General features: G+C 39.6%; 1 protein-coding gene across 1 annotated transcript; it reads right to left on the bottom strand.

The window, feature by feature from the left end:
- Nucleotides 1-9,136: 9,136 nt before the first annotated feature.
- ECI2 (enoyl-CoA delta isomerase 2) lies at nt 9,137-27,406 on the bottom strand. The gene is made up of 10 exons (XM_009885242.1): nt 27,354-27,406; nt 22,959-23,121; nt 21,559-21,657; nt 19,807-19,998; nt 18,890-18,959; nt 16,903-17,005; nt 15,140-15,260; nt 12,665-12,754; nt 10,503-10,646; nt 9,137-9,682 (listed from the first exon to the last, which is right to left on the bottom strand). Exons 1-10 carry the CDS (start codon nt 27,362-27,364, stop codon nt 9,527-9,529), a joined length of 1,149 nt encoding a protein of 382 aa, XP_009883544.1. The 5' UTR covers nt 27,365-27,406; the 3' UTR covers nt 9,137-9,526.
- Nucleotides 27,407-27,610: the final 204 nt, after the last annotated feature.

Genomic DNA, 27,610 nt, shown 5'->3' with positions numbered 1-27,610 from the left:
AGAAGTACAATTTCTTAGAGTGAGGATGCAGGTGAATTTCTGCACTGACTGAAAGACTGGCACCCACCTTAAGTCATCCGCTGTCTAAGCAGAGGAAATGGTAATAATCTGGTTTTGACATTCCGCATATTTCTAACACTTCCATAGCCGCTCCTGACTCTGCCACTTGTAGAGGTTTGGGTTCTTTTAAAGCACAAGCTGGAAATACAGTCACTTCATTCCTTGCATTCTGAGTGGAGCATAAGGGTCTAAAAATGGATTGGTGCAGCCTCTTCTGCAGATAACAACGGAAGGAAAACACTCGGAGCGGAAAGCAGCCTGCCTTGGAGGCTGCGGGGAATTACGGCAATGTAATGATAGGCCGGCAGCACGTATTGAACTGGTTACTCAGGCTGTGAGATGTCCACCCTTGGAGGCGCTCAGCATTGAACAAGACACAAAGATGCCAAGCAAATTAATTTAACTGCGCAGCTGGCCCTGCTTCAAGCATAGAGCAAGACTAGATGACCTGTAGAATATAGATTGGAGAGGACTGTGATGATTTAGAGCTTTTTTTCTGTTATCTGTAAAGGTTCGTTTACTAGCAGCATCGATTTTTATGCTAAGTTCCTTGTGATAAGTGAAGTTTTGGTTCTAAAGTAATAAAAATGTTTATGTCTTATCCTTTCGTAAGTGCTATACCTCACTGTTACCATGATTCTTACCCAATGTATAAAAAGCTCAATTAGAATAAATGGGAGAATATTCTTCCTGCAATTTATTGAATTGTAGCTGAACTCCAGCAAAGAGTGAGAATGGCGCAGAACACATTGCAAGAAGGAGCAGGAGAACTAATGTTCATGATTTTTGACAAAAACAAGTTTCTTCTGCAAACACTCTTGACAGCGGCTTTGAGCTGTCACACTCACCAATCTGTGAATTTTTCTGTATTCTTTCTGCTCCTAAACCTTGTTCTCAAATGAGGAAGCTGAACGGCACACGCTACATATAAAAGGAGCTTTACCTTCTCTGAATACACCTAAAGCTCAGACATTTTATAAATCTATCTATCTATCTCCCATGTTAAAATAAAAACTCATCCTAAAAACATTACCTGGATGAGATGCTCAGTATAGAACAGCCCCTCCATTTGGGCTGCAGTCTTTCCATGGGAAAGAACAAAGTTGTGCTCGACTAAAGCCAAGGTGACCTTCATGCCATGCCTACTTGTGTATCTATTAGACATCTGGAAAGGTAACACACAGAATTCCATACATGTTTTGACAAAATTTAGTCTATATTTAATATCCAGAGAGACTAAGCCAGCTGGCTGAAGCCGGTAAAGACACCGTTCCCTTCAGCCTCTTGAATGAAGATGCCTCATCGTGGCCAAATAAGCGGACTGTCTGCAATCGCTCTTCCTTTGCAGGAAGGGTCGAGAAGGAACACGCAGGAAGATCAGGCAGTTCAGTCACCCTTTCTGGGAGTTTTTAAGTAAAATCTGAGACATGCACAATGCCTATCCATTTTCTTCTTCTAGGAGGCTTAAATTAAATAAATCTGGCAGAGCAAATTGAGGCATGGAGCTCCCTGCCTCTTTTTCAGGCTACCCAGGCACTCTGAAGGAATAGGAAACAGGTGATTTCCCAACCTGTCCCAAATTGCTCTGCTGGCTCATTAAAGCTAATACACCAAGTACATTCCTGTTTGCAAGTAATTAATCTATTTCTGTTCAGAAAGGCTTAGTAAAAAAAAAAAAAATCAGCTATGTTTACATGAGGATTCCAAATAACGCCTAGGTCAACATGCTTCTTTCTTCTTTAAAAATAATTCAAGAATTCTCTTACTATGTGGTAAATTACGCAGTAATTACATATACGCAAGTAAGAGCAATTTAAGACATCTCACCGAAGACCTGCATACCTGAAGCAACAGATGAATTTTAAAGCGACAAAACTAGCAAAATTAACGTGTGGGAAGCTCCTGTACACAGACGAATGAATGCAATCTAAATACATACTTAATATAAACAAACCCTCTTGGAGACAAAAAGATGAAATCCAGTATGTAATTTACTCACAAAAGTTTAAGGACGTTTTCATGGAATAGTCATCATCGTCCAAAATCCAAGAATCCACAGGAACATGTTCGAGTCCTACATTCTAAGAAAGGGGTAAATGTATTTATTTAAATCACAGATGTATTTGATTTACAAGGTCACCCATTATTTGGTCTCAGGCAACAGTCAAGCTACAAGTAAATACAAGTAATTCCACTGGAACCGGAAAAGCTTTCAGCCCACACCGGTTTTAGGCAGTTGGAATGTGGTTCAGAGGCTGTATCTAAGTCATACCACCATGTTTACACTGTTTCAATGTATTTACGCCAAGTCCTACAACTGTAATTAACAAGCAGCCTGTATGCTACATTTCAGCATCACTAGAAGATGATCTAATCATCAGTAGAATCATCAAAAGAAAATTCAACAGTAGTAGTATGAGTGGAAAGGTGCTTCTCTTTGTTGAAATTCATCCTGTTGATTATGAACAATCCAACTCACTGAGATGATCTTAAAACTTGGCATTAGACACATATTTTATAATACAGTGCTTTCTCCTGACGTACAACTCATTCATGAACACACTGAGCAAAAGCACCAGAATAAACTCTGCTCAGATCCCAGTCTATGCCCTCTCACTTTGATAACCTGATGGCTACTGCTTAGTAGAGTGTTTCAGCCAGTTCTACAACTCTACAATTGTGATTTAATCTAGATCACATTTCCTGGAATTGTTTACAGCAGCTGCATAGCAGAACAGCACAAAAACCTTTCGAAACTTTAAATTACATTCACTGCTGTTCGCTTACACAGCAGGCCAGTCACACTAATGAAGGAAATTAGATCAGTTTGATATTGTTTGTCCTTGACAAATACAGACTATGTTTTCTTCTGTTTTATTACCGCAGAATAGGGAGGAGATTTCCAAGAAACTCTCCCCGCTATCTTTATGTACTTAACTTCTGTACTTCTGCTTCTTCTCCTTGTACAATAGTAGATTTCTGATAAAAAACCCTTCACATTCTGTCCTTGTCTCACCAAAGAAACGTAAAGCCACATATATTTGGAAGATCAGGGCTAATGGAACAATGTGATCAGAAGTTAGCTTCTGCCCTTTTGTTGCTCAAGTGTTTGGGTGTGTTTTTTTTTAAAGTTTTTAAATGCTACTCCAATCTAATCCCTTTAAATGTCAAAAAGAAATAGAACAATATTCAGCAGTGCTGTGAGACAGCAAAATTATCAATGCAAGTTGTAGTAACTTACGAATTGTTTTGTTATCTTCTTTTAGGTATGTTGTTATATACTCCACAGAATTTCTATCAGTACTTAATTTCTAATTTTTTTTTTATCTATGCAAATCTTTTCTAGATTTTAAAATTAACCTTCATATCTATGGGTAAAGAATTACTTATTTCATATCTGTAAGATTAGCTACACTACTTTTATCTAAAATGCCAGGTAAAAAAATACATTTGCAACAGATATTTTACTGGCTGAAAAATATGAAACCCTGCACGTCACAAAAGGTTAATTAAGAAGAACATATACTATCATGAGGGATACAACTGGAGATACCATCAGTTTATTTACATATACGTTTGGGGAAAACAAGGTAAGTAAATTATTCAAAGTTCAGGTTGAAGTTTTCAATCTGCATAAAAAATTCCTGTACATTAGAAAATGTGGCACATAAGAACCGTTGTTTGTAACTGAAAGTACTGACGTGGTTCTTACAGTTCTAGGCTCTTACCTAATTGGAAAAGAAAGCCCAGTACCAATAAAACAAAAACCGACAAACAAAAATCTCCCCTTCTGCTGTATACTACTCCTTTAATAATGCAAACCAGCATCAGGCAGAGTATACAGAGAATCTACTGAAGAAATTACACTAATAATGGAGTTAGTGAATTGTATACTTAGATATCTACAAGCATCCTCAGGGTGTAACTATGGTACAAAATCATATGCTCTAGAAGACACTAAAGGCTTTTACTTGAACATACTGTTTGTAACCTCCTAAGTGCCCTTCCCTAACTTCAATGAAAACAAATTTACATCAATTAATAAAAGCCCTTTGAGCACTCCAATTAGAAAATACATAAGCTGATAATTACCTGTTGATATTTAATTCCACAGAGTGGTAACACGTCTTTGCATGCACTGCTCTCACCTGTTCAGCCTGGCTGGATACCTATGATATTAACTACTCAATTTCATTTCATGTAATTATTAAAGCATTTTATTGCCTTCTCATAGCAATTTTGCCTTCATTTTGTGTCTTCTGGGCATGAAACATTCCTTCTTCGCTGATATTTTGAGTTAACTAGAGTAAGGAAATCAGTTTTGTTTAAATATCAAAAACTTGTTTCAGAATGAGCATAAAGAATACAAAATAAAACAAGATACCTAATTTATTTGGCCAGTGAAGTCCACCTGTGTTGTGCTACACTTATTTTCAGATGACCTCAAATCTAGCAATAGGTCTGCAAGAGTCCTGCAAAAAGAACAAACCAACTTGGGACACACGGCGTGTGAAAACACTTCTGAGAAATTATCACTTACTTTTTTTCTTCGATCTTTTACTAAAAAGTTTTCACCTGTTACGAGCACATAACTGTCAGTTTCAGCGAGTTGGACTTGGCTTTTAACAACATACCTCAAATTTTGTGTCTGCATTCGAACAAGACAGGGATGTTAGGTAGGGAGAAATAACTCCTATAAAACTACCTACCATAGCTGGAGAAAAGAGGTGTGCTTTTGAGGATACGTGAAGAGTTATGTGCCAGAAAAATTTCCAACTTTTTACACTACACTAACCGCTCTCGCAAAGGATCTCTTCCTACAAACCTTGTTTTGTTTATATTCTTAGCACACTATGTCTCTAACATAATATAGGTGCACGTAAACTTTGCACTCATGAAAAGCACTGGTTCGTGAGGTTTGCAAGTCCCAGAAAAGAACATCTCAGGCTGGAGCGCAGAGCTCGGGGCACCCCTGGGACAGCAGGAGGATTCATGTAGGGACGAACACTGCGCTGCAACCCCTCTGCAGCAGTGCTGTGACCTACCATCCAAATGCAGCTTGGCACTCCTTCAGGTGACACTTCTCACCTCTATCTACTTGTGGCAGACGAATAGCTATGAGGTCCTCATCAGCATCCTACCAGCTCTCAACCAGACCTTTGGGTGGTGATGAGAGAAGGCCTGAGGAGAGTCTGGGTGTTTTCTGTCAGAAGAGGGAAAAAGGAAAACACCCTTTGATTCAGAGAGTAGCTACTGCCCAACAAGCTAGTATTGAGTTTTCAGTTGTACAGATTTATATTGTAATCCCAAAGGTTCAGACAATATGACAACAGCATCTCTTTGCTCCAGCCCTCTGCAAACCCTGAACTGATTGCCTCGCAAAGCTCTGCAGGTTTTGCTGCCAGTTCTCTTCACTGTCATCTTGTGCTGCATAACCTTCTCAGTGAGAAGCTGCTGAACTGCTGTCATAGGTGTGGTCCACTGCAACTAATTAATTAAAGCAATATCATGTTAAACACTATACAAACTGGTTTCAGCTGTACGCATCTTAATGATATTGAATGAAGAAGTCAGTAATAAGTCCCGTGTTTTTTCCCCAGGTTTTAGATGTTGCATTCTCAACCTATTCCACCTACTTAGGGCTAAATGTGTTGGTATTACATTTCATTTGTTGCAGGCAATATGGAGTGTGTTTTAAAGTTTGCTCGGTTGCAAATCAAAAAGAAAAACTAATCCTCCAGGAAAAAAGTGTGAATGAAAGTATTTTCTTTAGTTACTACAAGAAGATTATATAAAGTGCACAGTTGTCTGTCCCTAAGTATCTAGGAAAGATTATAGATGGAGGAAACCCTTCAAGAATGGCCATGGTTTAAAATCTTTTCATCATAAATTCTCATTTGTTTGAAAAACTTAGAAATCCTTGTTTAGACATGAGATCTACTACATTACCTTCATGGATGTGTTCACATTCAGCTGGAACAAGGGAGAGACACTTTAACACAGCAGAGTTATTACTGGATATTTACAACTGAACAGTAAATTCAATGTAAAAGCCAGCATCATGATGCAGCCTAAAAATACTGAATCATTTATGATAAAAATAAGGAGTACATCACTGTTTCACAATGCCCTTATATGCAGAGTTTTGTGTTTTATACAGCATTTGGGTTTCTAATTGCTGGTCTCAAATCTGCTTTTAGTCAAACAGGGGTCGTATCAGCAGTAACTGTAACGAATACAATCAATGAATGTTGCAGGTCTTATACCCAGTGAAAGCTTAGAACACCTTATTTTCTGAAATGAGGTGCAGTTATCTTGCCATTGGTATTCCTGTGTGATCTATTTGATTATTTACCTGTGATTCTACACAAACACAGAGGCAGATTATTAAGCATGTGTATAATTGTGCCAAGCGTGATCTGAATCCTTTTGTACACTGCACTCCTGTGTTAGCAAGATGTACGCCACCCAACAGTGATACCTTGAAAGAAATGTAAGGAACATTCAGGAACAGTTGATGTAATCCTCACAATCCAATTACAATAAACATCCTTAATAAGTGACTATATTTCAGAAGAAATTATCTAAAGTTGCTAATTTGTTGTATGGAGTAAAGAGAAATTGTTTGAAGAGATTCATTAAACTTGTTTTGTTGTTCTTAATACCAGACACCTATAAAATGTATAAAAATTACTAAAGATGCTGCTTATCAGAAATGTTTTGTGAACAAAGACGTTATGAAGTGAACTTTGTAAGTGATCGAAGACAATGACTTAACTTTTCAAAAAGTTAACTAAAACCACCCAGGAGTTCCATTCACTAGAATCAATGTTGATTTATTCTCATCACTCATAGACGGTCAGAACAGGAAAAAATATTTCAACGGATCTAATTCATTACAAACCCAGTAATGGTTCATCTCCCATTGCTGTAAGTGGCATGCTGGCACCTACTGACCAAGGAAACCCTGTTTCTGCTGTTTCATCCATCAACAGATTATCAATGGCTGCATTTTTCCTCGAGGAAAGCAAACATATCACACACATGCAAAATACACTTGATGACATAGTTCATGCACTACTAAATCTATGAATTGTTATGCTGATAAAAAGCTTTCAAAAGACTGAACAACCGCTTATCCCTGGCTATGCCAACAATGGCCACCACTATGCCACCACCACAGTGCCACAAAAACCCCACAGGACGCGTTTCAGGCTCACGTGAGTAGCATGGGGGGAAAAAAAAAAAAAAGCAGCATGAAAGCCACAAAAGCCTTGGCAAGACAAAGCCATGTTTCACCCTCTGATCCCAAACGGGCGTCCCCTGTGCTGCCCCGGGCCTGGCCCACAGCTCTTGGCCTCCTCCTCGTGCTGCACAACTGCCGCCATTTTGCAGCCAGCACCGAGCCTCACACCTCAGGGTGCCCCAGCAATGCCCGCCCAGAGCCAGTATGCACCCACTGGGCAACCTGCTGCCTCAGCGTGGCTCCTTGTCAGCAGCCCAATAGCTGCCCCATCCCCAGCGGGGTGCACTGGGTGGCATGGTGGATGCTGTTCCCTCATGGGGCTGGGGCAACATGGTGGCCCTGAGCCTGCTGGCAGCACTTGCCTCCCTTCTGGGTTTCTCTCTCAGCTTCTTCTCTCGTTGCCTCTCCTGCCACCACCCCCTGGGCCTCAGTCACCCCTCAGTCCCACCACTGCAGTGGCCTTGCGGTGTTGCCTGTGCATGTGGCCCCACAGGGATGTCCCTCCTTCCTCCCACCGCCATGCCTTGGGGCCACAACCCCTCTCTGGGCACTGGAAGGGCCCCTCTCTGCCTTGGCTGTTTCCCCATCTGCTGGAATCATACTTTCCCTGGCCCTTTTCCGTTATTTCACGTTAACAGGAAGTTATTTTGGCTTCCTTCTTGTTCCTGTTAGCTGGGTGGAAAGCTGGTCTCGGGTCTCCCTGGCAGATTTACCCTCTCCTTCACCCCTGTACTCCTCCACCGCTTCACTCTCCCCATGTTTCTGCTGTCCCTACTTCTGCCATCCTGTGTGCGATGACAGACTTGTTTTCGCCGGTAATCCTGTGTGGCAGCATTCACCCTTGCAGAGGGTTAAGGAGGACCCTAAGTACATTTAATACTTCCTTAGCATCAAATTTAACTGCTATAGCATACCTGAGTGATGCATACTCACGCTTCTCATTTTCTTTTTCTCTGATCCCATTCGTCTTTTTCTTTCTCAGTAGTCAAATCCCAAGGGCCAGGTACCACGTTGGCAGCAAAGTCTAGATTTTAAGACCTGTTTACCACGCGAAGCAGCGGTGCCACTGCTGAGCAGCCATCCTGCGCAGACTTTCCACGCTTTGGTTCTGGTGGCTCGCTGCTCTGCTCCAGCAGCTCCCACCACCTCCATGCTGCGCCCCGGACGAGAAATGAGCATCCACCTCCAACTCTGCTGCACCTATGCCAGCCGCCCTCTGCGCTGCCTGTAGGCAGCCGCTGCACCCCTGCTTCTATGTACATACCTGCCTCCACGCACGGGGCGAGGACCTTTTGTGCTCCTCACTGCCAATGCTCTTGAGATCAGAGCCTAGGATACTGAAATTAAAGACTTTTCTTTTTTTTTTTTTTTTAAACAATCAGCTCCTTGTTACCAAAGGGCTTTTCTTGATGAGTAACTGCTGCTTCTCCACAATTTCCTTTCGCTGGCATGAGCTAAACGAGTACCTACTTCCAGCAACATGACTCTGTCCTCTGCAGTGCCTGGTACACTCTCTACCCAAAGGCACCCACAAACCATGGAGAAATTTTCTGTTGAAAAAAATAATTTTGTTATTTTAAATCCAGAATGGCTACATGAAGAGGTCACACTATCTTTAATGGGACTTTTCCCAGAAGCCACAGTAGCAATTCATGGAAAAATATATTTAAAGACCAGAGCCACAAAGCTCACAACAAACATCTTTGAGACTCTTCAAGTTAGTCTTACAAAAAGTATTCACTTAACTATCATATTAGTACACCTCCAGGAACCACTTTCCCTTTCACTACAGATGTTTAACAGAAGGAGTAAGAATCAGCACAACAGTAATTAAATGATTCCATTTATTTTTTCATTAATACAGTATTTCCTTCCCCACAGAGGAATAAAAGGAATCACTCGTAAGATTTATTGAAGAGCTATCAAAATATGCTGCTATTGAATTTGTTGCTTCTTTTGGAAGACAATCTGCTTCAGTATTGTTCAGAAACATCACTGCTGCCTACAGAATAATGAACCTTTTTCCCCCAACCTAAATATCCATAATGGATCCAAGGCACATAACATTTCATTAATTTTATGAACCAGTTTTAACCCAGTACTGAGAACAGAAATACACCACATCAAAAGGTATAAGAATTATTACTTGAAGAGAAAGTTTATTAACGATAAGGGCAGACTAAGCTATTGCCAGAAGGTGAATTATTCTACTGGTGAAGATTAGAGTTTTGATTTCCTCTGAAAGAAGCTGACAATAGCATTTATACATTCATCAGATAACCACCTCTCCGTCAGGACTTCACACTCTTTACTGTTGACTTCATGGAGCTTCTCCTTTTCCACACTTCGTAACAGTTGCTTTGACACTGCCAAGGACTGGAGGAGAAAGACAGGAACATTAGGAAGTTATGTTTTCTATACCTTAATTTAATGTTTCAGAAAATAGCACAATAAACACACTGGAATTCCAAAAGGGTTGTACTAACATTGTACTTTTTAGCTTTTAGTCAACCTTTTTGCTGCAAGTAATTATGGCATTTAATTACTAAGACTGCTAATAAGGTGGATGAGGTTCATGGGAAGCGAAACAGCAGTCCACTAAGTGCTCATAATCAGAGTAGATGGGTGTAAGAAGTGAAACCTGTTCAACTGTCTGCAGTGCCAAACGCAACCTATGTTATCAGCAGTTGGCAGGAGTGTCTCCTCTTCTCCGATGTGACCTCAATACCATTGTGACTCAAGTAGTTTTGCAAAACCTAAATCAGTGAGCAGGATGAATGAATTCAGCAAAAAGTAAAGCCACCCAGCTTCATCTTGAGCACCCGCAGTGCACACAGTACAATTAATATTGTACAACCAGTGGTAAGGCTCTTAAACCTAAACTATTGCCAAAAAGAAATTCTAAGAGAATCCACCCAAGGCATGCACACAGAGACTACAAGTGGATTAATTAGTTTTTAAGGCTTTTCAGCCATTGAATCTCTGTACGGTGCACTGTCTTAGATTCATCCAGGGTAGAAGAAAAGTTTGTTTCACCGCAGTAGAGGGAGAGGGACAAATCTGTGCTTGAAGGAAAATATACTGAGCCTTGCTATTTCAACTAAGGATGAAGTGAAACCAAGTAACAGGATAGGTTTGGCAGGAGGACTGGGAATGCTACAGGCTTACAAAGCGGAGATAAATTTAAAATACTGACATTTTTGGGGAGGCTTGCATAAGCTTCTAATCTTGCCCAAACTTCCTTCTGAAAAGTCCTGTCGGGGAAGACTTCAGTCACAAGTCCCTGGGCACAGGCTTCTGCTGCAGTCAGCTTTTTATTGAAAAGCAAAATCTCATTTGCCTATATAAAGAAAAGTAGAAAGCGTGATTCAACGAGACACAAGACTTGAGTAATCTAACAGGAGACGTACAAGCTTCCAAGTCACATTTATTTTACTTTCTTGCTCCTTAATGTCTGCCCTCTGAAAGGAACACAGAATAGATGAGGCTGGAAGGGACCTCCAGAGACTGTCTAGTTCAAATCCCCTGCTCAAGCAGGGTCAGCTGGAGCAGGCTGCCCAGGACTGTGTCCTGTTCGGTTTTGAGTATGTCCAAGGACGAAGACTTCACAGCATCTCTGCACAACCTGTTCCCATGTTTCACCACCCTCACTATAAAATTATTTTTTGCATTCAGATGGAATTTTCTGTGTTTCAATTTGTATCCCTTTCCTCTTGTCCTGTCACTGGGCAGCACTGACAAGAATCTGTCTCTATCTTCTTTACACCCTCCCATCAGGTATTTATAAACATTGGTAAGATTCTCCCAAGCCTTCCCTGCTCCAGGAAATACAGTCCCAGCTCTCTCGGCCTCTTCTCACATGTAATATGCTCCAGTGCCTTAATCATCTTCGCAGCTCTCTGCTGGTCCTGTTCCAGTATGTCCATGTCTCTCTTGTAGCTGGAGCCCAGACCCAAAACACAGCACTCCAGCTGTGGTCTCACCAGTGTTGAGCAGAAGTGAAGAGTCACCTCCCTCAACCTGCTGGCAACACTCCATCTAACGCAACCCAGGATACCAGTGGCCTTCTTTGCTGCAAGGGTGCATTGCTGGCTCACGGGCAGCTTGCTGTCCACCAGGACACACAGGTCATTCTCTGCAAAGCTGTTTTCTAGCCAGTAAGCCCCCAGCACGCACTGCTGTGTACAGGACTTAGCCTTTTCCTTTGCCAAAGTCTATGAGATTCTCCATTTATCCAGACTGTCCAGGTCCCTTGGAATGGCAACGCATCTGGGTATCAATCGTTCCTCTCAGTTTTGTGTCATCTACTGAAGGTATACTCAGTCCCATCATCCAGACCATAATGAAGAGGTCAGGTAAGTATTAGACCCAGTACCAACCCCTGGGGTACACCACTAGTGACTGGTCTCCAGCTCCTATTGTTCACCAAGAGTCTACATGTCTTTGTGAGCAGAGCTCCAAGGTTGTCACTTGAAATTACCTCATCATAAATGTGTGTGTTCACTTCCTGCAGTGACTCCAAGATTTCTAAAACATATACTGGTAGGTTATCTCACTGAAGAGACTACCCTTGATTCTCGGATGTTCATGAAGCACTGGCTCTACTCCTTATAGATTTAAACTCTGCTCAAAAAAAATGCGCTATATTAATGCAGTGTTTGAAACTATCCATTTTTTTCTGTGGGATATCAAGAGAAGCAGGAAGGGAATTACCCTGTTCTAAGAAAAGAAAATTTAGATTCTGCTGTCTTTTTTTTTCTTCCTATTTTTTTAATTACTATTATTTAATTTCCTTATTTCTACAGCAGACAGAAAATAAGAGTCTGGACAGAAGACCAATATATATTAGAACAAAATAGATAATCTAAAAAGTCTGGAAGTAAATATACAAATGGATTGCTTCACACTCACATTTGGAAGAATCGTTGAATACAAGTTTCCCACAGGGCTGGCAGAAACAACTGTAACACTTGCTCCCCTGCCTGATAAAAGCAGCCTACCAAGACATTTCTTCAGAGTGCTCTTATTTTCTTTTTTTAATCCTTCTTCACATCATTCCCTCCCATTGCTGGAAGAAAGATACCACCTTTTGCCATACAGAAATCATCTCAAGAATGTGGAGGAAGGCAAGAGAAAAAAAACAACCCTTCACTGGTATCACGGTATGGCTTTACAAGTGGTCAATACTCTGTTACGGTGCCTGTGCTGACACTGTCATTACATTTCTTGATCTTTGTTTCAAAAGATGCAAACAGGAGCTTTCTTTGAGGGCTCTTGCTGTGACTCCGCTTGCTCCACTGTTGGAGGTACCAACACATAAAGGTCACATGGTCCCACATACAGTGGGGACATTCTTACCTTAGCTAAGCCCATGATTTTTGGAAATAGGTAAGAGGAACATCCTTCTGGGCTCTGTCCAAGTTGACTAAATGGGCTGTGAAATGTAGCCTGGAGAAAAAAAAAACAAACCAAACCAAACCAAAAAAAGAACAAAACAAAGCAAATCTTACAACAGAGCACAAGACTAAAGTACTAGGACTTAATTTTCTTTTTAAGGCTTTTACTGTGACAGAGTTGACCGGAAATACATTTGAACTGTTACCGTAATATTCTTTAAATACCATCCGGTAACACTGCTTCATCCTCTCAATGCACCCAAGAGCTGACTTTGTCTGTATAATTCAATTTCCTTATCACAACAACCCTGTTGAAGTTACCTTATTTGAATACAGTGCTTAAAGAAACTAATTTGCATGTGCAAAATCTTTACAGAATAGATGTTCACACACATCTGCGCTAAAAGTTATTAAATACATAGCCCAAATAACTTAAGAGGCAAAGAGCAATTTGCTTTTTGAAGGCACACTAAGTTTATTCTGCTCCTGAAAAATTCAAGTCATTGGATCTTATTTTCTCAAATTTTATGCAAATTTAAAAAGAACCTGTGGCAGAAATGCATCATGGGATCATACAAAACAATACCCTAATAGCAAGTTAGAACTGAAGTGCAGAATTTTATGTTTTGACAACTTGCATCAACTTTAAGCAAGGAAGACAAAACGATTGCCTTTATTACCATTTAAAAACATGAACTGATACACAAAGAACGCACAAGTTGCCAATGCAGCTTTCACTGTAACAGAAGGTAATCACCTCTTACTGTACAGCCATCTGCAGTACAGTAAGACAGATCAATAGACTTCCTAGGAAGAAAGTCACAATTACATCATTGTAAGAAAAGATTAGACAACATCTGCCAGGATACAGGCTAGTGCAATTGGCCCTGCTTTAGCAAGGGGAGATGAACTACACCAGGGGTACAAACTGGTGCCCCAAGAACCGGAGGAAAATCCCGTGCAGAAGGCAATGTTAACTGTCCACTCAAAATGCTGATCTGTTGTCAGACTGGGCTGCACAGTGTCCTGTAAATGTGGTTGGTAATGATCTGCTCTGGGAGTATCTGGCTGAGAATATGGGAGGGGCACAAGAGGGAGAACCCAACAATTTTCTAGTAAAAGAAAAGATCTAGGGACTGGAATAGACTGCATAAATCATGCACATTATACAAGCGTATATCAGGAGTGACATGGTCCTAGCTGATCCTGTTATGGGGCAAGCAAAAGGAGTTCATCCCTTGCAGCTCAATTTTCCCTAAGTGGCATAGTGACAAACCCATTCCATCAGGGACTTTGAGGAAAAATGTGACACAGTGCTGAGGCAGGAATCAACGTACTACCCATCATAAACACTTCTGTGTTCAATTTTGGGCGCCACAGTGTAAGAAGGACACTGAGGTGCTGGATCGTGTCCAGAGAAGAGCAACAAAGCTGGTGAAGGGTCTTGAGAATAAGTCTTATAAGGAGCAGCTGAGGGACTTGGGGTTGTTTAGTCTGAAGAAAAGGAGGCTGAGGGGAGACCTTATTGCTCTCTACAACTACCTGAAAGGAGGTAGGTCTCTTCTCACAAGTTAAAACCCATAGGACAGGAGGAAATGGTGTCAAGTTGTGCCAGGGGAGGTTTAGGTTAGACGTTTGGAAAAACTTCTACACTGAAAGGGTTATCAGAGACCGGAACAGGCTGCCTAGGGAAGTGGTTGAATCACCATCCTTGGATATATTTAAAAGCCATCTAGATATGGTGCTCAGGGACATGGTTTAGAAGTGGGCCTGGTAGAGTTAGGTAACAGTTGGACTTGATAATCTTAAGTGTCTTTTCCAGCAATAACGATTCTATGATTCTGCAAGCAAGAGACTGCCTAAAATTAATTAAGACCTTGGGCTAAGTTCTGTATTTGTTTAATAACCTTATACAAATGAACAGTACAGAATATAAAAAATAAGCCATAAAATAGGATTCTGTGCTATGCCTTGATATAGCTTTTGGTTATGTATTTGGCAAGTTACCTTAAAAAGAAACTTAAGCTGAATAAACCAAAGCTCTTTCAAAGTTACTTTGGAACTCAGATTAGATAAAATGCCAGTTACTGCACTTCCATTCCATAATAATCTTTTGCTCCCCTTCCCACACCTGAAAGGGGCCTTACAACCATTATTTCACATCAGCTACTCTTTACTTTACCCACTGATACAGTAAAGAGTTTCTAAACTGGAGTTGGTAACTTGATAACCATAACTAGAGTAGGGAAATTCCACGCACGTTAACCACTGGCTGATGCACCCCTGTGCTGGTAATTAATATAGGTGTTCCTTGACATGATATAAGAAGCCTTTACATCTGTGTGTACTTTTCTGTCAGATTAACCCAAACCAAATAATATTTCCTACAGAAAGAGGCTTAAAGACTGCCTTGGGATCAGCTACGTAATGTACTTACCCTGTCAGAAGCATAGACAATGTCACACAATCCAAGGACTGTTACACAGATTCCAACAGCTGGACCATTTACCACTGCAATCAGTGGTTTGGGAAAATCAATAAAATGACCCACAAACTCTCTAGAGAGAAGGAAAGACAGAATGTAAGAGACACATCCTAGTCTTTTTCATCAAATACAAACACCTTTCAAAACAGGTGATTAGATACTGCATAACAAAAAACTATGCGCAAGATTCTACACAGCATATGTTTTTGTCCCTTTCCCAAATGATTTCTGACAAAGAAAGAAAGAAGTATTTGAAATACCTGCATTTCCTGACCCACTAAGAATCAAACATGTACATGTCAGCACAGCTTTCCTAGTTCCTACAATCAAGTGATGAAAGTGCTGTCCTCTTAAGCTACAGTTACTGAATACAGCCCACTAACAAGAACAGTCTTTCGCCCTGTCTATCTTCCTATACGTCCATCCCAAATCCACCCATGGGATTTCCATTCCCTTCGCAGATGCTGTTCTGCAGTGAAGCCCCAGCAGGCACCAAAATTGTGACGCTACCACAATACAGAATTCCCAAGTGCTGCTCTGCCCGAGTTTGAGAAACAGCGCTTTGTTTCATTTGACAGCTACTACTCCATCCAAGAAGTGCAAAGTACATTCTCAAAAAATAGTATTTTTCAAAAGCCAGCAGTGTTGTAAGAACTCCACTTCTCTGGCATCTCTGTACATCAGTCGTAAGAAAGCACTGTGCTTGTGTAATAGTAACAGCGTAGCAAATACAGTCATCTCAGAGAGCAAGCTGAAAGACCATAAAGTACACGTGAAACTATGCATCGTGTTGAACACCCTACAAAACACTGCAGGCTGCAACGCTTGCCAGATACCACTCAATAACATCTTTGCAACAGATTTGGACTGCAGGATTATCACTTTGTAGGAGCAACTGTGATCCACAGGCAGCTTGCCTAAGTAAAAGCTGCAAAACTGAGTACTTTAATTGCAGTTCGTCTTTAAAATATAAATCAAAAACATTGTTTGCTTTTCCACCTATTTTAGATTTTCCATCAGTTGCAAGTGCTTGAGGGAGAAATACAACTTGCAAGCATCCCTCAGATGTAATCATCACACACAGAAGTAAAAGAGAAGACAAAATCTGCTTCAATAGGGATGAAAGAAACCTGTTTGTCCCCAAAAAAACATTTCAGCCACTGTGTCAGATGACACACGTGATCTCCTTAGCATAGAAAATAAATTAGTTTAACAGGTAGATTCAGACTCAAAGATGGAACCAAGATCTCAGAATTCCTGGGCAATTTTGAACAAGTTCATCACACCTCATCTCTATTCAAAGTAGTCTGACAGTGAGGTATTTTGGCATGTCCTGCTAGTGTAGACAATGTTGGACAGCAAAAATCCCACAAATTTTTCATTGCAGCTTACAAACTATACAGTCAAAATAATGTTTTTGTCATTTTATTTGCATGTACTTTGGGGACTAAAAACCAGAATTGAGTCTTTAGCATCACTGTACTTTAAAAGATTTATAATACTCATCTTATTTCCTCATTTATTTCACACAATTAATACTACTTCTCCCACACGATCTCTGTGTTTATGCACATGGTGAGGCCTTAGACATGGTGATTTCAATGGAGGTATTGTAGCATAAATGGGCACCTGCTGTCATGTTTTCTAACAATGCCTGCAAATTTTATTTTACCTATCACAGTAACTTATGGATATCTGAAACCAAGATGTCCTACTTGAGTAATACTGCTCCATCTTTTGCCATCTTCTCCATTTCCCCAGGTTGGATATTAGCAAAATTATTCAGATCATTTCCACTACTATAGTAGTCTCCATTTCCTGCAGAGAACACATATGAATAAATGCACCAATGGCTTCTGAGTAGGTAAGAAAAGAGAAGCTTCCGTTTATTACATTTACAAAAAAATTTCATTCTAAGTGTCTAACTTTATTAAGTAATTAGAGGGACTGTCTCAACCTTACCTTAAAGGACATCTATGGTTTAAAAATAATTTTTGACTGACAATTCACTGAAAAACAATGGGCAAAAAGCCAAAGAATATTAAATTGGAAAGACCTGAGGGGGAAAAAAAAAAATTCTTTTTTCCATAACAGTGTCAGATGGAAAAAAAAATAAAATTTCCTTCCCTCCATACTTGCTCACGGTTGGTTTTTTTTTTTTTTTCCTATCAATTCACAATCATTCACACAGTAAGATGGGAGAAACTTTTTTTTAAACAGGAAAATGGACATGTAAGTTTATGCATCTCTCTTCAAACTGATGAAGGAATCAAAAGTAGACAGAATAGCCTATTTAATGTGGGGTAGAAGTTTCACATTTTTTTATGACCAATTAAGGAAAAGGTACAGCATTCTAAGGATAAGACCGACAGCACTGCATTGAAATCACTGTACTGAAATACATATTCTTCAATAAGAAGCAAACAACCTGTTAGTGAACGTGTAAGTCAGTTTGAGGCACCATCAAAAAAGCAAGGAGTATTTAAAAGCTAGACTGCATGATTTAATTGCCTAAATCATCCTGTGTTCCATGAGGACATTCACAGGATGAGACCTTTCACTGGTTAGCACATCCATTATTTTATGCTGCATTGCTCTTCCTAACTATGTAAAATGCAACAGAAAGGTTTGTGCAGGGGTGTTTGCCATTTACACCTAACTGTACACGTGTTAGACATTCCAGCGTGTGAATTACCCTTCTCATTTTGCAAGGGCTGTGCCGAGTCACTGCTACTGAAAGAAAGCTCAGCACCCTGGGAATACAAGGTGCTGGTAAAGAAGAAAGTGGAGAAGAATACGTATTACCTCAGAAGCAACGAGTAAATGGGCTTAAGCCCACATTCACTTTGCATCCACACTACTTAGCTGCCAGCCAAAGCTCAAGCTTTGGCTAACTTCCTAAACGCACAACTATCTGCGACAAGGATGGACCAGACGGGCAGCGCCTGCCCTCGGCCATTCTCTCCCTTCTGCCTGCTTTTGCCACTGTATCGCTCAGCCAGCGTCAGAGATGGACCAAACGGTCCTCTAGAGGATCCAAATGATGTGTCTCCAGAGCAGCTAGACTTTAAAGGCAGCATGAGTTTGGGCTGCCCTTTCACATTGTCACTGCAGTCATCCAGCTGCACACATCTGGTGACTGGGATGTACACAGCTGGGCCAGGTTGCAGCTTGCCTGGCAAATCCTTTCCTATGGCAGCCCCAGAAAAAAAAAAAAAACAAAAACAATATAAAGCATCACTTTTTTCTGATGATCGTAGGTAAACATGCAGTGTAAACATTCTATTGGCCATGCCAGTGCAGGATTTGAGGCCCTGTTTTCAGTAGGTTCTAGTGTATCACAGCAGCAGAGAAAATTGACTAACCCCATACCAATGAACTTCAAAAGCAGTAGCGAAGATGATGTGGTGCAGATATATCAGCTACTTAAAAATCATAAAGGTCTTAAGAGTATTCCATGTCTATCTTCTCATGTCAGAAAGATGTTTTGATGTAACAGCAAGCTTGCTAAAGAATTTGAATAACCACCTTGAATGAATTTTGCCAAAACACTTCGGAAAAATCTTTGGTCTATACTAGAAGAAAGAATTTCATCCCTTACACAATTCTGTCTAAGTCTAAATACGGGTAGATAGTTCATGTCAGTACTGTACTTTGGCATAATATAAAATAAATCCAAGAGCGGCATATGAAGTGAGTTACCAGTAATAACTGCTATTGTAGAATCGTCTTTTCCAGCTTCTTCAAGTGCTTTGATAATTTCTCTGTACATCTGCATCAGAAGAAAATCAACAAAATACAAATGTGATGCTGCAAGACATCATAAAAAGGAGATTCATACTGACAACAGGGAACTTGAGAGATCCTATGGATCCATAAGGAACTATGATCCTTTTAAGTATGAAAAAAATTTGCATCCACAAAAACTTAAGTATTACATGTGAGGCACTTCTGACCACGAAGACACACGGTTGCAATGCTCAAGACTTCCGATGCAAATCTAAAGGACAAAATAAGGTTCTTTGGAAAACAGACATTAACTGAAAACAGCTAGTTTTAAAATGTGAGAAGTAGTTAAGGTGGGTAAAATAATATATTAAAGAATTTGCAGCAATGGGGTGAAGTCCCTGTTCTGGTAGCTTTGCAGCTGTGAAACAGGATGATCATGTTTCCAACAGGATGGACTTCCTCATGAAGACAGCTATGGGAACCAGAAGACTATCTAGACATACGCATGACAGTGCTGAGCCAAAGTAGGCTGCACACACTTTGTTATACATAAGGCTACAGGCAAACCTTGGATCCACAAAACAGGCTAGTCTTCCTGCAGTTTGCCATTTTAGTTTAGTGCAGACTGTAATCCTATAAGTTGGAAAAAAAACAAAACCAAAAAGACACAGAAAAGCCAAATCTATTAAATTTTAACTGAATGGTTTAATTTTGTACTGGATATTTATTCCTTAGGTTGTCATCTGAGTCAAGACACTAAGCTCTCATAAAATTCAGATCGTCATCCTGCAGTCAGTTCTCCTAAACTCGTAGTAATGACTCTTTAAAAACTTAAGTAGCTTACCCAGGAAAGGAAAAAATCATTAATCTTCCCAAGTTAATTTCTTTACCTTATGGTTGATGGCATTTTTCTTTTCAGGTCGGTTAAACATTATTTTTGTGATATTGTTTTTGGTGGTAACCAGTATTGTTTCATAGCCATCATGTCTGCCCTCTTCTGGAGAAGCATCTTTCTTTTGGCCAGCAGATTCTGCAGAGACCAAACTTGAGACAAGCTCAGCATATTTCTGCCTGGCATTATCCTATAATGAAGGAAAAGGAAAAAAAAGAAAAAAATCACACATGATTATCCAAGGCTGAAATGGCAATCAGTTTGTTATGCTAGTCATAAAATGTGTACCTGGGGGGAAAGAGGATAGGGGACTGCGCTTCAGGACAAAAGAAAAAAAAAAATCAATTAGAAAGTATTCTAGTTCGGAAGAGAACACACTGTATTTAAACACTGCAGAGCATGCTTAAAGTCATCTGGAAAGCAGCAGCAATGGATCCACAAAATAAAAGTGCACAGATGTTCAAATGATGACATTTATTTTGTTGGAGAAGTGTCCCCATCCATGCCAAAGACTACCAGAGAGACCTCTGCCATATACCCAGCATTTACACATTTCTATGGACCCTTTGTTTCTGCTTTCCAGTTGGACATTTCTCCAACGAAATAAAAAAAATTATTTTAGAACACGTGTTGCTGAAAATAAGAGTGCTGAAGTGGGTCTATGGCATTTTAAAATTGCTTGAAGACACTAGTTTTCATTTAGCACAAACATGGCATGTGAAAGCCTAAAGAATCCCGCCTCCCTGTGATTTAAAAGAATTGTAAGTTCTTGGTTATTACAACCCATTTTCTTGAAAGGATAATATACTTTGAACAATTCTATAATCCATAATCTGTAGCACATGAAATTGTCAATTCCCTCTCCACTATAACTTCAAGAGCAGATTCTTCTGCTGAAGTGTTTCTTGGCTATTCCTAAAAGCTGCAGAGCCATCTAAAAAAAGAAAAACCACCAAACAAAAAACCAAAACACACCCTGAAAAGCCCAAAGCAGCACAAGAATGTTATGTCTGTGGAATTATTTCCTTTAAAAGAAAACATGCAAAAAAACCCCTATGTATTAAGTAATATCTTTGACTGACCTCAGAAACTACTCCTGCAGGCCTAATGCAGCAGTGACACAGCTGGTTTGTAAAGCTTATGCTTCCTTCATTTAACAGGAGCTGAAGAAACTGTGGTAGCTATATGCAATGTCCGACTTATTACAGTCCGCATGAAAAAAGAACGTTTATGTATCTGAAGTAAAGACCTCTCTAAAGGTTACAAAAGGTATTAAAGATGTCAGGATATACTGAGAAAGAATGAGAGGGTCTCAATAGATTACTTTTTTTAGTCTTTTAGTCAGTGGCATAAGAGACTGACTTTTTAAAATGACAAAGTTATCAATACGCTGGATTCACAAACTTGATCTTTGTTGGAAGAACTGAGAAACTCAATCCATCTTTCTTAAAGGGAAGAACAGAACAGTGTGAAAAACACTATTTTTATTGAAAGTCAACAAATATGTAAGATATCTTACACTGGTACAAGCTGGTGGTAATGATGTAGAAATAGGCTTACAAAGTTAAAAAAAAAAACCAAACAACTCCAAACACTGAAGCAGTGAAATGACTGTAGAATACAGTGCAAAACAGCTTGGTGTCAGAAGCAGTCACTCAACTAGCATGTAATATGTTTAGACATCAGCCATTCACTTACAGACACAGCATTTCAAGGTAAAGTATTTAAGTGAAATTATAAGCATTGTCACCTGAGACAAAGTGCCAAGAGAATTCCAAGCATCCCACTTGGCTTTCTTGACGAAGTCCAGCATACCTGGTTTTGGAGAATTGCAGGGACCTTCAGTAGCCTAAAAAGAGAGTGAAACAAAACTTCTTTAAACCTTTGATTAATGTTCATATGCCTCAGTAGAAAAGACGAGAACTGTTAGGAATATTTATCTGATCAGGATACAGAATTCAACCTTGAGACAGAAGGAATACCTACTGGCTGAGCAATATTCAGATAGTTCGCATACCATGAAGTTTTCCCTATATGCTATTTCTTCATACCTGGTGCTGGGCTTTCAGAAGCACCTAACCAATATGAGACACTAGTTTCCGAAATGCCAATGCATGTTAAGTTCTCCTATCTCAAAAATTGTGGAAGTTTTACACTTAAAAAGAAAGTTAAAGACTTGTAAGTCATGTGAGGAAACCATTGCATAGGATCTATTAAGCTGGATCTTACTTCAAAGTTGGCCCTACTAAGAGCAAGGGTGCTGAAACAGTTGAACCACAAGAGTCTGAGCTATCTTGAAGTATTCTAGGATCAGTTTTCCAGAAGAAAAGTACACTATCAGAGAGAAATATTTCAAGTGGGAGGCAGGAAAGAATGAATACATTTATCAGCTCATTATTATTAGTTAATAAAACTACCTGGAACAGTCAGCTAAGTTTTTATTTAAAGGAGAGATTGATTGCCTTCTTCAATATAACAAGCCACAGCCTGTACTGACCCTGCAGCCAATCTTGATCCACAAATACTTCCCCAAATACCAGTACAAACCCTGCTAAGGGCTTGCAGCTTTTTCTGCAAAGGTCTCCTTCCATGCTGTAGTAATGAATAACCTTCACTTAAAGTGTGGAACAGTTCCTTGAATTTAAAAAAACAAAACCAAAAACCAAACTATACCAACACTACAACTACCACACAAAAAAAGAAAGAAAAAAAAAAACAACCCCAGAAATCAACTTTCAAATGCCAACGCCGTTATATTATAGGCCCAGCTGACTGACTGTAGACACAATAAATTTAAGAGGAAGCATGTGGCACACTTTTTTTTCTAGGCATAAGCCATTTTACAGAGCTGCATCAATATATGCTATATTATAAGGAAGGCATCACACAATTGATGTAAATTGGCTCTATTTCTTTGAATAGAGGTTTCTATTCACAGCATCATTTATAATATGAAAAAGATTTGGCTTCCCTCAGAATTCAGACAGGGTTTGAGGGGATGGCATTTCAAGAACAGAATTTGAGCACTTGAAATGAAGAGCTTGTTAAGACACAACACATTTGAACAATGCCTACTTTAACTAAATATTTCACAGGTCCATCCCCTCAGATTATAAATGCCCCTTACAAAACAAAATAAGTCAAGCCTACCTGTTTAAACAAAGCGTAGAGCTTCAACTTCGTTTCATTCCCAGGGTCCTTTTTCAAAAGCTTCAGTTGTTCTTGAGCCTTTTCAAAATCCTTCTGGCTGACTTGCATGGTGGCTGCAGTCATGTGCAGGTGAATTGCTGGAATGCAAACAGCTTGTGCTTGCCTGTTAACAATTGGAAGAAAAATCCCATTACTTGGTTTTGTGTAAGACTAGAGGAGAAACAAATATGCTGTTTTTTAAAGACATTTAAAGTAAATGTATTTGTACCTGCACTGATTAAAACAACAACCACAACCACCAAGATACTAAAAATTACAAGAAAGTTGCTTTAGAAGTTTGCTTTAGCTGCAACATAATTAACCTTTGGAGAACACGACGTTATCACTCTCTAGTATGTAAAGTGCTAGATTTTATCCTGACAGATGACAAAGAAACTATGCAGTAATATACCAGATAATCATATATAGACCACTAAATGGCAGTAGTGGTAAACTAATGTTTTGCTGTTTCAGGAATAAATCAGAACCCTACAGGTTCTGTCCAGGACAAACAAATAAGAAACATAAAACATTTTTATTAGTGGTTGAATTCTCTGTATGCAACATTAACAGCTTTATATGTCTAGGAATTAAAACAATTACACAGCCTGTCTAGTTTTGGTGATCTTTTCAAGTTTATGTGCTTCTAACTAGAAACACTTCAATCTGAAAGCCTGGTTCTCCAGTCAGGGCAGCATAAGCGAAGGCCAATTTCAAAATGTGCTTTAGGAAAGGGCTGGCTGTAAAACAGCCTGTAAATACTTGAGAGAAAAAAAAAAAAAAAAGAAAAAAAAGAAAAAAAAAAGAGGTGGTCAAAATATTCTTAGAGAAGAACTCTCCATCAGAAAAATAGGTAATTCCATCAAAAAGAACTTAAACCAAAACAAAACCCCAAACCCCACTCCAAAGAACCAAACCTAATCCAACCCTATAATGCTTTGTAAAAGCAAGTTTACGTGAACAGAGTTGGGAATCAAAAGCCAAGGAAGTCTAATAATCTTGATTTGTTTCAATAGGGCAAAAGCACGTTGTCTCAGTCTTCTTTGGTTAATTGCAATATATGTTAATTATTTTTGCCATTTTTAAAACTTAGCAGTTTATGTATCAACGTTCCTTCTCTATTTTAGCAAAAATAGAACATAAAATCCCCAACTTTCCCCATTCTAACTTCAACACAGTTGTCATGTTAGAACATCATGTAGGACAGATTTCATAACCAGTCACATTTGAAAAATCAATGATTATCTCAAATGCAGACTGACAGAATGTTTAATTATTAAACTGTCAACATTTCAGTTACAGAACCATCATTTAAAAATCATACCCAACATGAAAAATCTGCCTTTTTATACACACCTAATGAGAATTTTAGAGAAATTCTACTGCCCACTTCAAAAACATCCTCATTGCTCTTATTTCTTCAGTAAAAATTTATTTTCTGTTGCAAGTCCAAAAGTTGTAGGCAGGAAGTGGGAAGAATGCCAACTGTATCCAATTAATTTTACTACTCTTTCATTTCATGCAGATAGAAGGTTTTAGTTGTCTTGTAAAAATGTTTGTAATATCAATTGGGTTTATATCCTATTACAGCCCTTCTGTATTAATAAAATCTAAGTTCCTGATATTTTGGGGCTAGTGAGTTTGAATGACAGAAACAGAAAGAATATTTGCTGTTATATAAAGAAATTCTTTGAAAAAGAAAGAATTCCAGAATTTGCTTCAAAAATCTTATGCTAGTAAAAAAGGAATCTATCTGAACAATACAAAATTGAATAGGCTATCAAAAAAGGCTGCAGGAACAGAAAGTCTTCCTTAAATTGATCAGCTGTAGTTGATCTGAATCCAGAGAGACTTGGGTTAATCATCTGTCAATTTCACTAACATTCAAACTTATGTGTTCAGAAGACTGTGCCAGAGTTCAACAAGTTTATCCCTTAACCAGCTGGGAGGCTATTTCGCCAACCCGGTGACTTCACCTCCAGCATCAATAAAAGCCCTTTGACAGGAAAAAGTGTACCTAAATGGATACAGATACAAGTTTTTTAATACCGAGTTTCTTTGATTAGTCTGTTCTGGAGACACAGAACACAATATGTCCTTTCTGATCCTATCTCTAAACACGTTTCTAAAGTCACATTTACAGGAAGAAGAAAATGAGAGTGCAGGAAGGAGGCTAGTGGTTTATGTTGGCTTTGGGGTTTTTTTCCCTCCAATTTTGCCAGCCATCTTTAGAACTACTTAAACACTGATGATCCATGTACCTGGTAAAAATTTTGTCAGTCTAGGCAATGACTATATTGAAGTGGACTCGATGTTTAAAAAGGGAGATTTGGGTTTACAACCTGTTTGACAATCTGGACTTCACTACAGCTTGGCTATGGCCAATATTATAAATAGACTTTAAGAATCTCTTATATACAATTTGATAGTGACCATAACCTAACAAGAGTTGAGGATGGGGAGTTGGAGAGAGGGGAACAGCATAGCAGCCAGTCTGAAAGTATGTATGCACATATATTCAGGGTTCAGGGTTTTGGCACAAGTTCTCTTCCTTATTAAAGATGCAAAGTGGACAAGTTAGAGGAGGATGAGAACACAATTAGGCGAATAAAAAAAATATGGCTGGGGAAAAGGGGAATGATCTTTCAGTAAGTCCAGACTCAGAGCTACTTTTCTTTGCTGTTTGGTTATATCCAGTTTTAATTCTTAGCCACAAAAATGTTTGGCTAAAATACATTATCTATCCACTTCACATACTCTCAAATACTTTAATTCCTCTTACCCTCCTTACCTACTGCTTTGTAATAGGAGACTGTGCAACTTATCTGTCTATTGAAGTCTAAAGTTTGTAAGAAAACGCCTCTTTTCTTTAGTTCTTCCCTGCTGCTTGTAGCTCAGTTCTCTGCAGGATATCTACGACTTGCTCCTTTCTCTCTGCCTTCTGATCTCAGAGGACACTTACTATACATTAGTGATGATCACCAGTTCCCAACATGTTAAGGCTAAGCTGACTGCTACTACGTCTCTATTAAAATAACAAAGGATGAAAATACAAAGGAAAAATTAAGTTATTTCACAATTTATTCATCTTGAGCAGGACCTCATTCTTCAGACAGACACATGAATAGCAGGAACAGAGCTCCCTGACCCCAAGTAGATCATATAAGGGGTGAGGAGGAGATGACTCGCCACCTGTCAGCACAAGCAACAGCACTGCCATCTCTGGGACCACGTAGGTATGCCGTGCCACGATCCCAAAGACCGAGGAGCCGGAGAGGCTGCTGTCGCTCCTACAGGCGGGACTTGCTTTCTCCATCTGCTGCTCTCTGGCTGTGAACACCGAATCCTTCTTAATCTCTCACTGAGCAAATCCATGTCCCATTTTAGCGGCCTCACTGAAACCACACCAGACTTTGCCGAAACCAAACAAGGCAGGCAGGGAGCCTGGAACCTGACCTATAAACTACTGGTGTACGAACTTGCACTTGTTTCAATCTACACAGAAAAGGAAGCCAAGGAAAGGTAATCAAAACCTCCTCTGTGTTCCCCCTTCTCATCTACTTGCTGCAACAAAGCCAAATGATTTCCTTTGCAAAGCTTCCTCTTTATTGCCCTGTGCTTTGTGGGCAATTAGCTGCCACTGCCCCACTACTACGAATTACCTTTGTTGTACTGGCACCCATGGAAGAGTTGTGAGGGCCCGGTGACCTCCCCCAGGTGGGTAAAAAGCCAGCTCCCACCAGAGAGAGAGAGGCAAGAGGAGCCGCAACTTGGCAGAGCAGCCAGAGTCCACAACAAATGCCTGCACACTTCTGCAAGATCAGTCACTTGGTACTTCGCAAGCTGTACACTCTGAAAAAAAAATAAATCCCGGGCATCACTGCCTGCACCTGAAACACCCATGCTGACAATCACTTCATATTTATTCCCTGACCTCAGACATCTCTCTGTTGCCATTCAGTCATTCAGGATATCTTGCAAGCCAGCCACTCACCCTATTCACTCTACCTGTTCACCTAAATGCCTCTTATCCCGATAAACATTCAAACATAAAGCTCTTAATTAAGACTTTAAAAGTCAATTACACTGAAAGTAGTTTCTCACTGTTTAAATGATTAGCAAAGACTGCAAAACCTCTTAAAGATAGAGCGTCTCATTTCAGTGTAGTTCTGTCACTGCATAAGGACTTTATTATAGAGTTAAAAATGCCAAGTTTTTGTAAAATACTGACTGCTCAATTTTCAATTTTTAAAGCAACTTAGCACTTTCCTCATTAAGACTAAGCAGAAGCCAAAAGATCTCTTTGCACAGGAAACATCAACATGCTCAGCAAAAGAAAGGGACAGACAGATATACCTGAACTCCATCTTCCATTTACTTAATAAAGGTTTTCTTTTAAACGTTAGTAGATCCTGGGGAAATAAAGCACAAACAAAAGCAGTTATAAGTCCTATTAGGATTAAAAGCAGCGGGTGGTGCTAGAAACACGTGGGTTTGAAACTCCTGGCAGAAATGGAAAATGTTCATTTTGCATTATTGTCACTAGCTTTAGAGAGACAAGGAAGAAAAAGGAATAGGAAGTGTTATCAGACAGAAATAAGCAGTACATTAAG

This window comes from Charadrius vociferus, unplaced genomic scaffold (assembly GCF_000708025.1).
Source record: "Charadrius vociferus isolate BGI_N301 unplaced genomic scaffold, ASM70802v2 scaffold565, whole genome shotgun sequence".
Classification (NCBI taxonomy): Eukaryota; Metazoa; Chordata; class Aves; order Charadriiformes; family Charadriidae; genus Charadrius; species Charadrius vociferus.
Note: the sequence above shows the minus strand (reverse complement) of the source record. Positions and strands in the feature narration are given on the sequence as shown.